At 39.2% G+C, this 15,301-nt stretch overlaps 1 protein-coding gene across 1 annotated transcript in view; it reads right to left on the reverse strand.

Annotated features, from left to right (window-relative positions):
• Positions 1-15,301, reverse strand: part of CLVS1 (clavesin 1) — a 169,315-nt gene that overhangs the window by 23,333 nt on the left and 130,681 nt on the right. The window contains exon 4 of the mRNA XM_037507691.1: positions 1,357-1,467. Within this exon, the coding sequence (XP_037363588.1) occupies positions 1,357-1,467 (111 nt within the window). The remainder of the gene's footprint in view (positions 1-1,356; positions 1,468-15,301) is intronic.

The following is a 15,301-nucleotide window of genomic DNA, read 5'->3' on the forward strand; positions in this document are numbered from 1 at the left end:
TTATTGAAATTGGCCTTTTCTCCTGGGGGTTCTGTGGATTAGAAGTGCTCAGCAGGTCAGAAAACTGGACTGTCCACCTGTAGATTCTGCTCTGTGCCCAGACTCCAGTAACTCCCTTCTCCCCGGCATGAAATAAGCGCTGGTTGCTTTGCGGGAGACCTTCCCACTGGCTCCTTCCTGAGCAAAAGCTAAAGCCAGTGGGAGCCTGAAGCCATACTGGGAACAGTCTAGAGCATGTCTCTATCTCTAACACTGTCCTGAACCCCAGAGAGACTGCAAAATATCTCAGATTGTCTCTGTCTCCTGACATTGGTAAGTTCTTATTCCTAGATCTGCACTTGTTTGGGCAGGGAAATTGCTCCAACCATAACCCTCCTGCAATGTTCCCTAAGTACTGGAAATATCTGAGAGAATTAAGAACACTGCAGGGTATGAACACAGGGGTGTCCACGTACATTGTTACTCCTCTGAATACTGAAAGGGCTTCCGTAAAATTGGTCCCCTAAATTTAGGAGCATATTAAGGTGTTGTTAGAATGACCCTGGCCAGATTCCCTTGAGAGATGGCATTTCCCAGGGATCCAGGGAAATCATAAAGTTAGAAAGGGGAGTAAAATGCTAAAAAAAATAAATAAAAGTCACTTGAGTTTCTACTAGATGAATGGCATGAGGCTGCCTGCTTTCTTACATTGTCTTATCAAATTACCCCAATAACTTTGTGTGGTGGCTTTTAGTGTCTCCATTTTATAAATGAGGAAACAGATTAAGGAATCTTGGGTTTCTCAACTAATCAAAATGCCACAAAAAAGTCGAGCTCTGATGGAAGATGCTGGCTTCCCAAATGTCATCAACTGATGCAATCAAGAATTTAAAAGCCTTCCTTTAAAGAGCACTATTATTCCCAATGAACAATGTTTTCCCAACCTGAAAGGTGATGGAGCTGGTAGCTGTGACCCAAAAGCCATGGGGGGAAAATAGCAATAACAACATTCTTCATCATCATAATACATTAAAGGACAGAATGCTAGCTGTTAAAATATTCCATGAACAGGATGCTGATTGACCCCATGTCTCCCACAAGCATTTACAGTAAAATAGGCATCTGGCATTTGCATGTCTTCAAAGTTTCCTTTGGTTTGACACTGGGACTCTGAAAACAACCCAGTTCTACTAAATTATTGATTAAACTCAGGCCATTTGCAAGCTCCAGCTGAGACTAAAGGTGACTGCAGTAAAGCAGAAAACCAGAGTGAAAAGGGGAGAGAGAGAAAAGAGAGAGAGAGTGATTGAGCGAGAGTGAGAGAGAGGCAGGTAATAGTCTTTCCATGTGTCTCTGTTGGGTGTTTGTTCTCATTACCCGCTTCCTGGTCTTGTCTTTGAGGAATGGCTTGATGAGCGTGTACAGGGCATGAATGTACCAGGGCTGGTTGACAAAATGGACTCCTCCAAAGCGGGCAGGAAAGCTGTCCTGGGTGGAAAGAGAGAAACACAAATGAATACACATTCCAGCTGAGACTGGACCAGCAGCACTACAACCTTCAGAACAATTTTTTTTTTTCTCTCACTGTGCTATCTAATGATAGGGAAAGAAGGATAAAACATTTACTTTCTAGGTTTTTTTTTTAAAGATTTATTTATTCATACAAGAGCTGGGGTACAGGCCAGAGATGGGGGGGGGGCGGTGAGAGGATTCACCAGAGACAGAGCGGGGAACAGAACAGGCAGACTGACTGAAACACACTGCTGAGGGGAGCAGCGGGCGAGACAGGAGAGGTTCGCTGTGCCATATGGGTTTCTCCCTGGCCGGCCGGGGATCAAACTCGTGCTGCAGAGGCTGCGGACTGCTCCACAGTGCGGTGCTTAACCCCATGTGCCACCAAGGAGGCCCTACTTTCTTTTTTTTAAGGCTTTCTCTATTCTCCTTGACTCCTGCCTTCCCCTTTTACTCCAAAACTTAAAAATTATGCATGGGTGCTGAGCCTTTTTCCAAATCACAATTATCTGACTGCTTATGTGGCTCAGGAGTGCACACAACCTGGCTAGCAGTGAGGAGGGAATTCTTTGTTGCCTTAGGGACCAAGACTTTGGTTTCCACAAGCCCTAAGCATTCTTTATTTTATGAATTATTTTATTTTCTATAATTCTTATATCATTTTTCATTTTTGCATAATATATGCATTTTCATTTTGGTAATATTCCCCATATAATTCCCACCCCCTTTTTCTGACCCTAATCCCTCTTTTCCTACCCCCGGCCCAGTGTGTCTCTGGTCTATAGTTGCTTGTTGATTTTGATTTTTACTTTATTGCAATTAGTCCTTTTCCTGGACCCTTATTTAGGTTTTCCAAATTCCTGCTATGAGTGAGACCATCTGGTATTTTTCTTTCTCTTTCTGCTTATTTCGCTGAGCATGATCCCTTCCAAATCCATCCATGTTGTTGCAAATTGCATGAGTTTATCTTTATTGATTGCTGAGTAATATTCCATTGTGTATATATACCATATCTTCTTGATCCAGTCATCTATTTTGGGGTATTTGGGTTGTTCCTATAGCTTAGCTATTGTAAATAGTGCTGCTATAAACGTAGGGGTGCAGGTGCCCTTTTGAATTAATGTTTCTGTGTCCTTTGGGTAAATACCTAGGGGTGGAATTGCTGGATCATGTGGAAGCTGTAGTCAAAACTGCATGGTATTGGAACAAGAACAGACACACAGACCAATTGAACCCAATAGAAAATCCAGAAATAAACCCACAGATTTATGGTCAACTAATCTTTGACAAAGGAGCAAAGAATATGCACTGGAGCAAAGAAAGTTTGTTCAATAAATGGTGCTGGGAAAACTGGGTTGCTACATGCAAAAGAATGAAGCTTGACTACTCCTCACACCATGCAAAAAACCAACTCAAAATGGATTAAAGAACTAGATATAAGACCTGAAACCATAAAATATACAGAAGGAAATATAGGCGAAACACTACAAGACATGCACCTCAAAGACATCTTTACAGACACCTCACCCAAAGAAGTGATAGTGAAGGCAAAGATAAATAGCTGTGACTACATCAAATTAAATAGCTTCTTCACAGCAAAAGAGACAATAACCAAAACAAACAGAAACCCCACTGACTGGGGTTTTTTTGCACACAACGTTGATCACAAAAATCTACAAAGACCTGATGAGACTCAACAAAAACAAAGAAAATAATCCAGTCAAAAAATGGGCAGAAGAGCTAAAAAGAAACTTCTCTGAAGAAGAAATGCAAATGGCCAACAGGCATATGAAAAAATGTTCAACATCACTTGTAATCAGGGAAATGTAAATCAAAACTACAATGAGATACCATCTTACACCAGTAAGAATGGCACATATTAAAAAAAACTAGCAACAATAAATGTTGGTGAGGATGTGGAGAAAAAGGAACTCTCCTGCACTGCTGGTGGGAGTGCAAACTGGTTCAACCACTATGGAAAGCTGTGGAGATTTCTTGACCTAAGCATTCTTTACCCTGGTTTTCTGCTCTCTGGTGCCAACCCTTTCCAATGGCATTATCATGACAAGGGCTGGACATTCTGGGTGAGTGAGCTGTGAGTAGGAAGGGAGAGAATGTGACTTCAAAGAGATGGGGCTGTCTAGAACCCACTAAAATCTGACAACATTTATTGGCAAATTCTTCAGATTCCAGAACCAATTCCTTACTTCATGCTGAGACCCACACAATAGGTTCTTAGGTAAAGATTCCTGTTGGTTGATAGGCTAGTTGAGTTCAGTAATGGAGGGAATACAGACCTTTTCTGAAGATCAACACATTTTGTAACTATCAGGTTATAAGAGCATTTTAAAAATGCTTCCAATTTTAGAATCCAGATCTTGGCACAATCTTTTGTTTTAGAAGCTTAAGACACTACTCTTGCTAATTAGATCCACAGAATAGGAACCTTCATGATAAAGACTGAGCAGCTCCTGGAGCTCCAAATACCGAGTTTATATTGAAAAACTTCCACAGATTGCATTGTGCTCTTCTTCCTTGATGGAGTTATAAACGAAGGAACATCTAATGCAATAAAGTTGGCAAGTGTGTTTGGCAATCAATTTCATGGCAACAAACTTTTATGTAAAATGGTAGCAAAGTAAGATGAAAACAGAAGGACTAGCTGTTTGAGGTAACAGTTCTGACACTTGCTGCTCCCTGTCTGTGTATGAAATGCCTTGCCTGGGTCTTTTTATTTTTTCGGTGATGAAAACAATGTTATTAACTTTTTTCTGAATCCTCTGATTCGGTAGAATCTCTGAGCACCTCCACACCAAGACCCACTTTCCGATGTAAATACATGTAACTGTGGCTAAGGGTTGACATTTGAAAAACTTAAAAATAATTTTTGCTGCTATCTGGACATTTTACAGAGTACAAAGGAATCAAATATTTTGTGAACTAGACAATTTCAGTAAAAGGTCTTTGCTTTGCAGGGTTTGCTTATACTGTTTTTGTTTATCTTATTTTTTAAAAACTAAGTGAAATCACCAGGTAATGGGGAAGAGACCATTTATGTTAATTTATGCTTTTGTTATAGTCTTTCACCTTTCCAAATATGATTTTAGAAATGTAAAATTTCTTAAAGGTTGTCTTTTCTCTTTTATGTGCAGTTCTCAAAAATTCTTTGTTTCTTAAAAAAAAAAAGACCATTCCTGAAAGTTTTTGCAGTAAGTGCTAAGCACCAGCTTATCATTTTGGTATCTTTGAGCTTCTTATATAGAAGTATAATTCATTATTTCACCCTTTAAAGGTGAGCACTAGGGCCTAAAGAAGAACAAGAATAAAGAGTTTATTTGTAAACCAAGGGCTTTACTCTTTTTAAAACAGACCAATAAGAGGGTTTTTATTCTTTTGAGAGTCTATTGTGGTAGACTTTTTTAGGTTATTGAAATAGGCAAAAATAATTCTATGAATGAAACTCCAGAGGACGTAGACAAAAATCTCAAAGGAAATATTAACCTTTTACAAATAGCCAAAGTCTCTTACTTTAGTATTTGGAATCTCAATCATCAAAGACATCGAAACTATTTTATGTTTGTTTCAGTCGAGGTTGAAAGAAAAACAATGAGGGTGACTCCCTGTCTGTTCCCTCTGGGTTGGCCCTGCATTTGAGTCTGCAGCATCAAGGTCTAGAGTGTCACCGTCATTCAGGTCAGCCAGTATCTCTGGGCACACACATACACATAAAATTCTGTGCCTTGGTTCTGGCTTGGAACCAGAAAAAAAAAAGAGGATGATATTTCTTCACATCTCCTTTTATAACACTCAAATGAAAGATCCTCCTGTGTAATAAAGACAATGTGTAAATATTCTGGCTATTCTTGAATAAACTTAACTGTGTTATTAATAACAATGTGTGTACATTTGCTCAAAGGAAAAGGAAAATTAGCAAATACAGCCCTCTTGTGAGCAATGCCCATAGTTATTGGATATATTTCCTGGTCTCATTAACAAACTGTAGTTCAATGGGCAAGGAATCTGTCATAAATGTCTCCAGGACACCAAGGGGGCTCACCCCCTTCATGCACAAGCAGACCTAGTTCAAGATGGCAGATTAATTACACTCGATTCAATGACAGTGTTAACACAGACCTTTTGGTAAGGAGTATGTGCCAAACATACCATAGGTTAAGAAAATGATGTTAACTTTTGTATATTTTATGCATCATTTCAAATTATAAACACACTCAAAATACAAAATGTGTCTTTCTCCCAATTTAATTTTACTTCCTTATCACAAAAATAATGCCCATTCTAGAAAAGTAAAAAACAGATTAAAAATATTTGAAAAATTAGAAAATACAAGAAAGAAGAAAAATCAGCTATCATTCCACCACCATGAAATTCTCTATTCAAAATAGTTTGTTTTATATAAAATTAACACAGTATGTCTCTATTTAACATTTAAAACTATAAAGATTTATGTCATGTACACATGAAATATCCTTGTTGAGTTGGCAGGAGCCATGTTGGATTTGCTCTCTGTCAGGGATGTGGCCTCTCCCATCTGGAAGAGGCTGCTTGCCATTACTGAGGCAAACTGCAAGGGGAATTGCCTCAGATCTTGACATTGGCTGCTGGAAGGTGACATGCTTCATCTGTCACATTTTACTGGCCAAACACATGCCTGACTTTCAGGGCATCAGACAGTGGAAGGACCCAAAGTATGGGTGAATGACAGTAAGGACAACCCAACTCTCCTTTCCTCTTCCTTTTCTTCACTTCATTTTCTTCCCTTTCCTCTTTCTAAATGGGGTCTTTTTTTTAAATTGGACTCCAACTTCTCTCTGGCCTCCTTGATGCTGAATAGCACAGTATTAATTAGTTCAAATGCAGAATTTATAGAATAAATAACACATGCCTATAGATACACACATATAGATTTGGTATATATGTAAATATATACATATCAATACTTAATATATACATATCAAATGAAGGAGCATCAAAATATATACAGCAACTATTAACAAACCTAAAAAGACAATGACAGCAGCACAATAGTAGTATCACGCTTCAGCATCTCACTTATATCAGTGGACAGATTAACTAGTCAGAAAAGCAACGAGGAAACAATAGCCTTAAATGAGAAGTTAGACCACCTGGGCACAATAGACATTTAGGTTATTCCAACCCCCGAAACCCAAGGGCACATTCTTGTCAGGGCACTTTCTTCTCAAGTGCATGTGGAATATTCTCCAGGATAAATCACATTTTGGATCACAAAATGAGAGCCAATAAGTTCAGAAAACTGAAATCATAGCAAGTATCATCTCTGATCACAGCAGTATCAAACTATACATCAACCACAGAAGGAAAGTAAGAAAAACTCCTAATATGTGAAAACAGAATATCAAAGTAATGACTGATTCCTGCATTAAGGAAATCAAAAGAGGAATTAAAAAGTACCTGGAGATGACTGAAAATGAAGACACAGTAACAAGAACATATGGGACAGAGCATAACCAGTGCTGAGAGAGAAATATATAGCAATTTAGGGCTATACTAAGAAATAAGAAAGATATAAAATGAATAGGTAGGTTCACACCTTAATGAAAAAGAGCAAATGAAGCCAAAGCCAATAGAAGGAAGGGAATATAGAAATAAGAGCAGAAATAAACAGAAATCAAAAGGATAATAGAAAAGATTGTTGAAACTAAAGAATTTCTTTGAAATGATAAAATACACAAAGCTACTAGCTAGGCTCATTTAGGAAAAAAAAGAAAGCTCCAACAATAGAATAAGAAATGAAAGAGAAGTTGCAACAGAAGTCAGAGAATTACAGAGGATCATAAGAGACTTCTTATGGAAACAAATTGGAAAATTTAGAAAAAATGTATAACTTCATAGAATCATAGAACTTCTCATGACTGAATCAGAAAGAAATTGAATCAGAAAGAATAAACCAATAAAGAGCTAGGCAATTTAAATACTAATCAATAGCTTCCCAGAAAACAAAAGCTCAGGACAGGTGATTTTATTAATGAATTCTACCAAGACTTCAAAACCAAAGTATATATCCTTCTCAAAGTTTTCCCAAATACTGAAGACGAGTAAATGCTTCCAAATTACTTTTTATGAGACCAAAAGTAGACATGGATATCAGAAAAAAATAAAACTATAGATAAATATTTCTGATGAGCATAGATACAAAAATTCTCAACAAAATACAAAATACAAACCAAATTCAACAATACCTTAAAAAGGTTCAGACACCATGACCAACTGCTAGAGCAATTGACTTCCATAGGCCCCCCAAAAAACTTGACTTAAAACACACACCTCAAACAAACATTAACTCAGAATGGATCATGGACTAAAGTATCAATATAAAACATCAAAACTAAAAATATTCTGAGAGTGGAAAAAAAAGACAATCTTTAAGGTACCAGACTAGGTGGTTTTTAGACTTGGCTCCCAAAGTTTGATTCATAAAATGAGGAAATAATTAATAAATGAATATTGTCAAATTTAAAATCTTATTCTGTGAATGCTCATGAAACAGTTGCAAAGAGAAGCTAGGCAGACTGGGAGAAAATATTTGTAAACCATACATCTAACAAATAATTAATATCTAGGATATATAACAATCTCCCAAACTCAAACCCAACTTGAACATAAGCAAAAAGAATATTTTACCAAAGAAAATACATGGATGTCAAATAAGTACATGAAAAAATGTTCCATGTCATTTACCGCTATTGAAATGCAACTTAAAATCACGATGATATCATCCTACCAGAATGACAACACCAAATGCTGGTAATAATGTGGAGAAACTAGCAGCTCATATGCTGCTGGTGGGAATATATAATTGTACACTCACTCTAGAAAGCAATTTGGCAGTTTTCTAAAAGCACTAAACATACCACCAGAAGCCCTACAATTGCATTCCAGAGCACGTATCCCAGAAAAATGAAATTTTTTGTCCACACAAAATGGATACACAGATGTACATAGTAGATTTTTTGGTAATAGTCATAAAGAGGAAATAATCTAGATATTCTTCAATGAGGGTTAAACAAGTTGCTACATCCATACAGCAAACATATCAATACTACTCAGCAATTAAAAGTAACAATTACTGATATACACAACAATCTTGACGGATCTCATGAATTTTACTGAGTGAGAAAATCAATCCCACAAAGTTATCAAAATGACAAAATTATAGACACAGAATATAGTATTGTTTTCCAGGGGTTAAGCAGTGGTTGGGACTTGAGAGAAATATGTGTGAATATAAAAACTAACAGGGCATGTGAGCATATCCTTATGGTGATAAAAATAAATGTTCTGTATTTTGATTGTACCAATATCAATATCCTCATTGTGATACTGCTCTAAAGTTTTGTAATGTGTTACCATTGGGGAAAATTCAGTAAATGTTATGTGGAATCTCCCTATGCCATCTGCAGGGTAAAGTAAAAGGTGTCAGGCTTTTCTGCCCTCCTGCCATCAGGATAGATGATGGATCCTTGCGGTCCTGAATGCATGCCTGATGGCAGGCACCTGGAGTAGGGTGTGGGCATAGGTAGATGGGATTCACCTGGGCTGAGACGGTGTTTTTGGGGGCAGTGTCACGGGGACACCAGGAGAAGCCAAAAGAGAAGCCGAGAAAGAAGTAGTAGAAGCCGAGCAGAAGCTGAGAGAGAAGCAAGAGAAGCAGAAGCAGAGATCACAGGAGAGCCCAGATAGAGTGAAGATTTGCTGGGGGTTGGGAGGACTGCCAGCCTCCTGGCCTCCCCAGCACCCCTGCCTGCCGTGTACCTGGTAATCCCAATAAAAGACCTGCAAAAAACCACTGAGGACTCTGACTCCTCTTTTACCCAGTCTGCTGCATTAGAAAACCTGCACTGTGTCCATTCCTGACCCTACAATTGGCGTAAGTTGGCAAGATGATCCATGAAGACAGGTATGGAGCCCTCCGAAGACCTGGAGAGACTAAGGAGTATCAGACTGTGTTTGCCTGTGACGACGCTGGAGGCGTCATGGTGGCACGGGAGATGGACAAGGTTCCAGGAGCTACAGGACGAGACCTGGCGTGAAGGAAATGCCCGAGAGGACCAGCCAATGACCCCTGACAGGACCAGCCAACAACCCACAAGGCAGCAAGAATCGTTGGGCAAGAGAGGACCCCGATTCGGAGCTCACCAGTGCTGATGGAAAGGCCTAATGGACTTGGACTGATGAACTTGGACTGACAATCCTGCCAGAAGGTGGAGGAACTTTGGCAAGTTGTTTTTGGGACCCTGGGGGAGGATGCTTTTGTTTGTACACCCCAGGAGATGGGAATCTGGGGGTGGCCAGTGGGCCTTGATGGCCAAAAGCAGCCTGTGTATGCCCAGCAGCCAGGCAGAGGAGAAAAGCCAACTGAGAAGGCAAAAGCTGGTGCTGATGCTAAGTTTGGGAAGCCCTGAGTGGCTGCTAATCACTAAGTAAGCTGAGGAAGGACAGTGAGTCTCGTAAAATCACCTGTGGGTGATGGCCTGCTCATTGTCAAGTGAGGGTGAGGAGCTGAGGAACCCGTCCTTGGGGGACGGGTGGGGAACGTGGCTTGGGGTGGAGCCCAAGCCCAATGTAGAGTTTGGATCCCCGGCCCATGTGCTTGTGCAGTGGGTTGGCCTAAGTGCAGGGGTCTGCGAGTCGCATGGGTGGCTATGAAGGCCGAGTGTTGGAGTGACTACGGACAGAAACCCTGAGGGCTGGCGATTACCCCCAACAGAATAGAATCGCCAATCCCAGAGCGAGTGCATCCTGGGGGTGGATGCTGTGTGTGGCTTGTAGCCGAGACTACAGCCAGAGAAGGCCAGGAAGCCTGACGGCTCCTGGTGTGTTACAGTAGATGCCGTGAGTGGTTCCCCTCCCTTGTATGAGCAGTGCCTTCGGCAGCAGAATTGGTGGCTCATCTGCTGGTACCAATAATTGTCTTTTGCCACTAGGTTGGGGCCCTCCCTGGACTTATTTGTGTTCTGTTGTATTTCGTTGTTATATTGTGATGTATTTGCTTTTGTGGGCCATGGCTGCATTGTTTGTGTTTTCTAAGAAAATTGTATATATGTAGATTTTATGGAAGAAAACCCCGAGGGGGTAGTCTGTACAGTAAGGTAAAAGGTATCAGGCTTTTCTGCCCTCCTGCCATCAGGATAGATGATGGATCCTTGCGGTCCTGAATGCATGCCTGATGGTGGGCACCTGGAATAGGGTGTGGGCATAGGTAGATGGGATTCATCTGGGCTGAGATGGTGTTTTTTGGGGGCAGTGTCAAGGGGACACCAGGAGAAGCTGAAAGAGAAGCCGAGAAAGAAGTAGTAGAAGCCGAGCAGAAGCTGAGAGAGAAGCAAGAGAAGCAGAAGCAGAAGCAGAGATCACAGGAGAGCCCAGATAGAGTGAGGATTTGCTGTGGGTTGGGAGGCCTGCCAGCCTCCTGGCCTCCCAGCACCCCTGCCTGCCGTGTACCTGGTAATCCCAATAAAAGACCTGCAAAAAGCCACTGAGGACTCTGACTCCTCCTTTACCCGGTCTGCTGCATTAGAAAACCTGCACTGTGTCCATTCCTAACCCTACACCATCTCTTAAAACTGCAGGTGAATCTACAATTATTTCAAAATAAAAAAAAAAATGAAGTTATTATAATATTTCAAAACTCCCTAAAAGGGAAGTAAAAATTTCTTAAGTACAGTAAAATCATTTCTAAGATTGTCTTTCCTGCCTTATGTAGAATATAGAACAAACACAAAAAGCCATGGTAAATCGCAAGATACACTGAAGGACATCCTAAGGGTCTCTTTATTTTCTTTGGGAGTCTGGGGCAATGTTAAATGATTCTTGCAGTCCTTTACAAATGCACTTTATTTTCTAATGGACACTTAGACTGCACTTCATTTCCACACTGGCACTATTCAAGCATTACCCAGTTGCCTTTCCTTGTGCTTGATCAGGATTTAGGAGCTCCGTGATAGAGGCAAAACTATCTCCTCTTTGTTTCTTTGACGATCAGATACAGATGTTATGGGTGGCAGTGTCTGAGCTGCCTGCTGGATAGTGGAATAATGACTGGCATTATTTTCTAAGATTTGTAATACCTGCAGACTAACATCATTCACCAGAGAGTCCAAAACACCTGACTGCTAAATCATATTGTCCTGGAAAGCTTGGGGAGCATTGCTAACACTAACTTCCTTCTCTAACTCTCATTCTTTCTCTACCATTCTTATGTGAAATACAATAGCACCACTAAAATTCATAAATATTGTGAATTCCTCCCATCTACTAAGAGTCCTCTAGAAACCAAATGCAAAGAAGTCAAGGGAATGGATGAGCACAGAGCTGTCTTTTAGACCTTCTGCTTCTTTCCCTAGTAGCCTGGAGTGTCTAAAGCCTTGGGAGAAGGCATTCACTCATTCTTATAAATGCCTGCATGTAGAGGTGCAGCCAGTATAAGACACAAGCAAGAAGCTGGGTTTTATCTATTCAGTTCATGCATGTCCTACTAATGACACCCATTTCCCACACCAAAGCAGACAGATGAAAACATTTTCAGCAACATTAATGGGCTCCACTGATGCAAGAGCACCTTCTAAAAATGTTATATTTCATGGTGATGGGTTTCTATTACACCACGTGGTAGTTATTAGTGTGGAAGTCACATATCCACCTATTTGCAAGGAAATGGAAAGCTCACACAAGTGCTGTTCCACACCGAATGGTTTATCTATGTCACTAGCAAGCACTAGGAGGGAAGAATGTGCCTATGAGCGAGAAAGCTGGGCAATAACTCCCAGTGTTGTCTTGAAGGACTTAGGTCTCTTATGCAGTTCAGATCAGATAATGCTAGAGTGTAAGTTTTTTCTGCAGATCTTGAGTAAGATGCAGACTGAGAAATGTCCCCTGAATGTGACAAAGTGAAGGTCACTGCCTTCAAGCAACCCACCTTTTAGCTGAGATGGAGAGAGGGAGAGGGAGAATAAATGAAGGTTTAAAAAGCTCAGAAAAAGCTAGAAGATGCACCATTGAAAAATAAACAGGGAAGAAGGCTAGGGGATTTGGGGGAAAGAACTAGAATTTTAGAAGTTGGTCAAGGAAGAATTCACTGAGAAAGTAACCTCTGAGGAAAGACGGAAGGCTATGTGGGAGGCCGGTCACATGTCTGTCTGGGATAGTACTTCAGGCAAAGAAAATAAGGAACAAAATCTCAGTGGTATCTCATAAATATTTATTAGTAAAAAGTAATATTTTAGAAAATCCACAAATGAAAATTTGGGATTTACCTCTCTCTGTAAATCAGAAAACAACATTTCTAGGTATCAAATTGATCCTGTTTGAGTTGGCAATGTGATAGTTTAAATATTTTCAGGCACTGTTTTAAACAAATCTATTATGAAAGTCATACAGTTATAGGGAGCAAACAATTTCAAGCAATTTTATCTCATTTTAAAGTTAGGACTATGTCTTAGTTATTTATAAATCTTCATTATTCACATTTCACCCAGCTTGCCCATGGTCAAGAAGTCCACTGATTTCTTGCATAAATCAAATAAGAAAAGAGAACTGGATCTCCTCCAATGCAATTTTTTCAGTTCCATTCTTTGATCTCAGACCTTGGGTAACAACCACATCCACAGTAGGGTTTAAATGGCACCCATAGGCATCTGCAGTTAAGGGAGAGTATAATTTTTCATTTAAATGGAAACACATGGAACACTGATTTCATGTCACTTGAGAGCAGGACAGTGACAGTGGCTGAGCCTGTCATAGATATGGCTAGCAGGTTTCTGTGACCCAGGACCCCAGAGAAAAGCCAGGATAGACCTGAACAAAGCGCTCTATTGAGTCTAAGGCTCATTTCATGCATGCAGAAAACAGTGCTTCTTAACTGCCAGTTTATGAATTTTCTGCTTTGTTGGGTGGAAAAAAAATATTGCCTTAAATGTGGAAGGTAATAAGTGCCCTCAGAGGAATTTTATAACTTCTTTGAAAACTATCTCATTCATCTTCTCTTTCCATTCATCTGTGTGCCATGATGAATGGGAACTATATTGCCTTGTAGCCACCTACTCCGTTATCCTAAGAAAATTCTCTTGCCAAATCACACTACAATTGCCCCACAGGTTCCACAAAATTTAACATTTGATTTAAGCATACCAAGAGATCTGATGCATTCAAATATTTTTGATTCATGAAGTCATCACAAAAGAGTTTTGACAGGTATGTAGACTTTATTGTAGTCTTTACACAACTATTTATGTGTTGCATTGACCTGAGTATTGCTTTGAGGGCATGACTTAAAAAGCATGATAAACTTCTTAATCAATGTTGACCATTACAAATATTTGAGTAATTTTTTTCGTGGAAAGAACAGTTTACGGTGATAGTTTTTAAGAAATGCTAGAAATGGTCGCAGAAAAAGTAACAGCTAAACCAGTAGGATTTGTTGAATTGTAAATTCTATTATTTGTGTTTTTAACTCAGCTATGAAAATCTTTGAGGATTTAAAGACCGAGAGGAAGAAAGTTATTACTAATAAAATTAGGTATTTTCTATTAGAGAACATTTACCACTACCATTATAACTTGGGAAGGCTACTTTCTTGTCTTTTTTTATTAGTAATAATATAAATTCTCATAAGTATCTTATATTTTATGTCAACAGAAAGCACTATATTTATTGAAAATTACACTATTAAAGTATTCTATTTATGATTACAGGCTTTCAAAATCAGCCAATATTAAAAAAATACTTTTAGATATAACGATTCATATGTGCATATGCACACACACACAACTCTGGTGGATAACAGTAGCAGGGGCTGTCTCATCTCTAATGATCAGGAAACAGAAATTAGCTCTAAGGAGAATACATCTTTTTATATCAGCACAATTCATATGTACTGTCCTGGGCACATGCCCTCCATCGAGTTTTTACCTAAGAAATGAAAAATGAAGTACTTGAGGGAAAAGACTCTCAAAAGGTATAGAACACTTCTAGGATCTTATCCAGGATGTGATAATGTTATCTTCTTTTCCGACTTCATTTTACATAACATTTTATCCATTTGCTATAGTTCCGTGATTGAATACTTACTCAGGAGAAAAGTTTTTATTTTCTATATTCTTTACTCTACCCCTTAAACACAGATCACAGACCCCAGTAGGCATTTCATTTGTGCCTAATAACTTTTCTTTTCCTTGCTTATTAATGAGGTATCCTGAAATAGGATTAAAGGCATTCAAGTTTATAAAAGAAAATAATTCAAAAGTCAGCCTTCTCAAAGAAAGTCAGCTACAACTTACGGGTTTTAACCAAGGTGTAAAAGCAATTTTCTCTCCCTTCTGAAACCAGCCAATTCATCATTACAAAATCACTCCTTTGCCATAGAGCTGTATCTTCTGCTAAATTAAAGACACCACTGTTATATAAATAGGAGTTCTCATTATTTTCAGCAGATTTGGAATTGTTGTTGGTATGTCTTTTGTGTGTATCCATGTGCTGGTAAAGAAAGAAGGCTGTTGGTGAGAGATAGTATTTGTAGGGTTGAAAAGGAGGCCTATACCGGAAGGTAGAAAAGCAGCAGTGGAATACTACTCAGCAATCAAAAATATAAACTCACGCCATTTGCAGCAACATGGATGGAACTAGAGAAAATTATGCTAAATGAAATGTCAGAAAGAAAAAGACAAATATGGGATGGTTTCACTTACAGGTGGAATATAGAGAGACCAAACAAAAAATTAGGAAAAAGACAAAACTTGCAATCTGAGCATAGACC

This window comes from Talpa occidentalis, unplaced genomic scaffold, assembly GCF_014898055.3.
Source record: "Talpa occidentalis isolate TD23 unplaced genomic scaffold, MPIMG_talOcc4v2.1, whole genome shotgun sequence".
Classification (NCBI taxonomy): domain Eukaryota; kingdom Metazoa; phylum Chordata; class Mammalia; order Eulipotyphla; family Talpidae; genus Talpa; species Talpa occidentalis.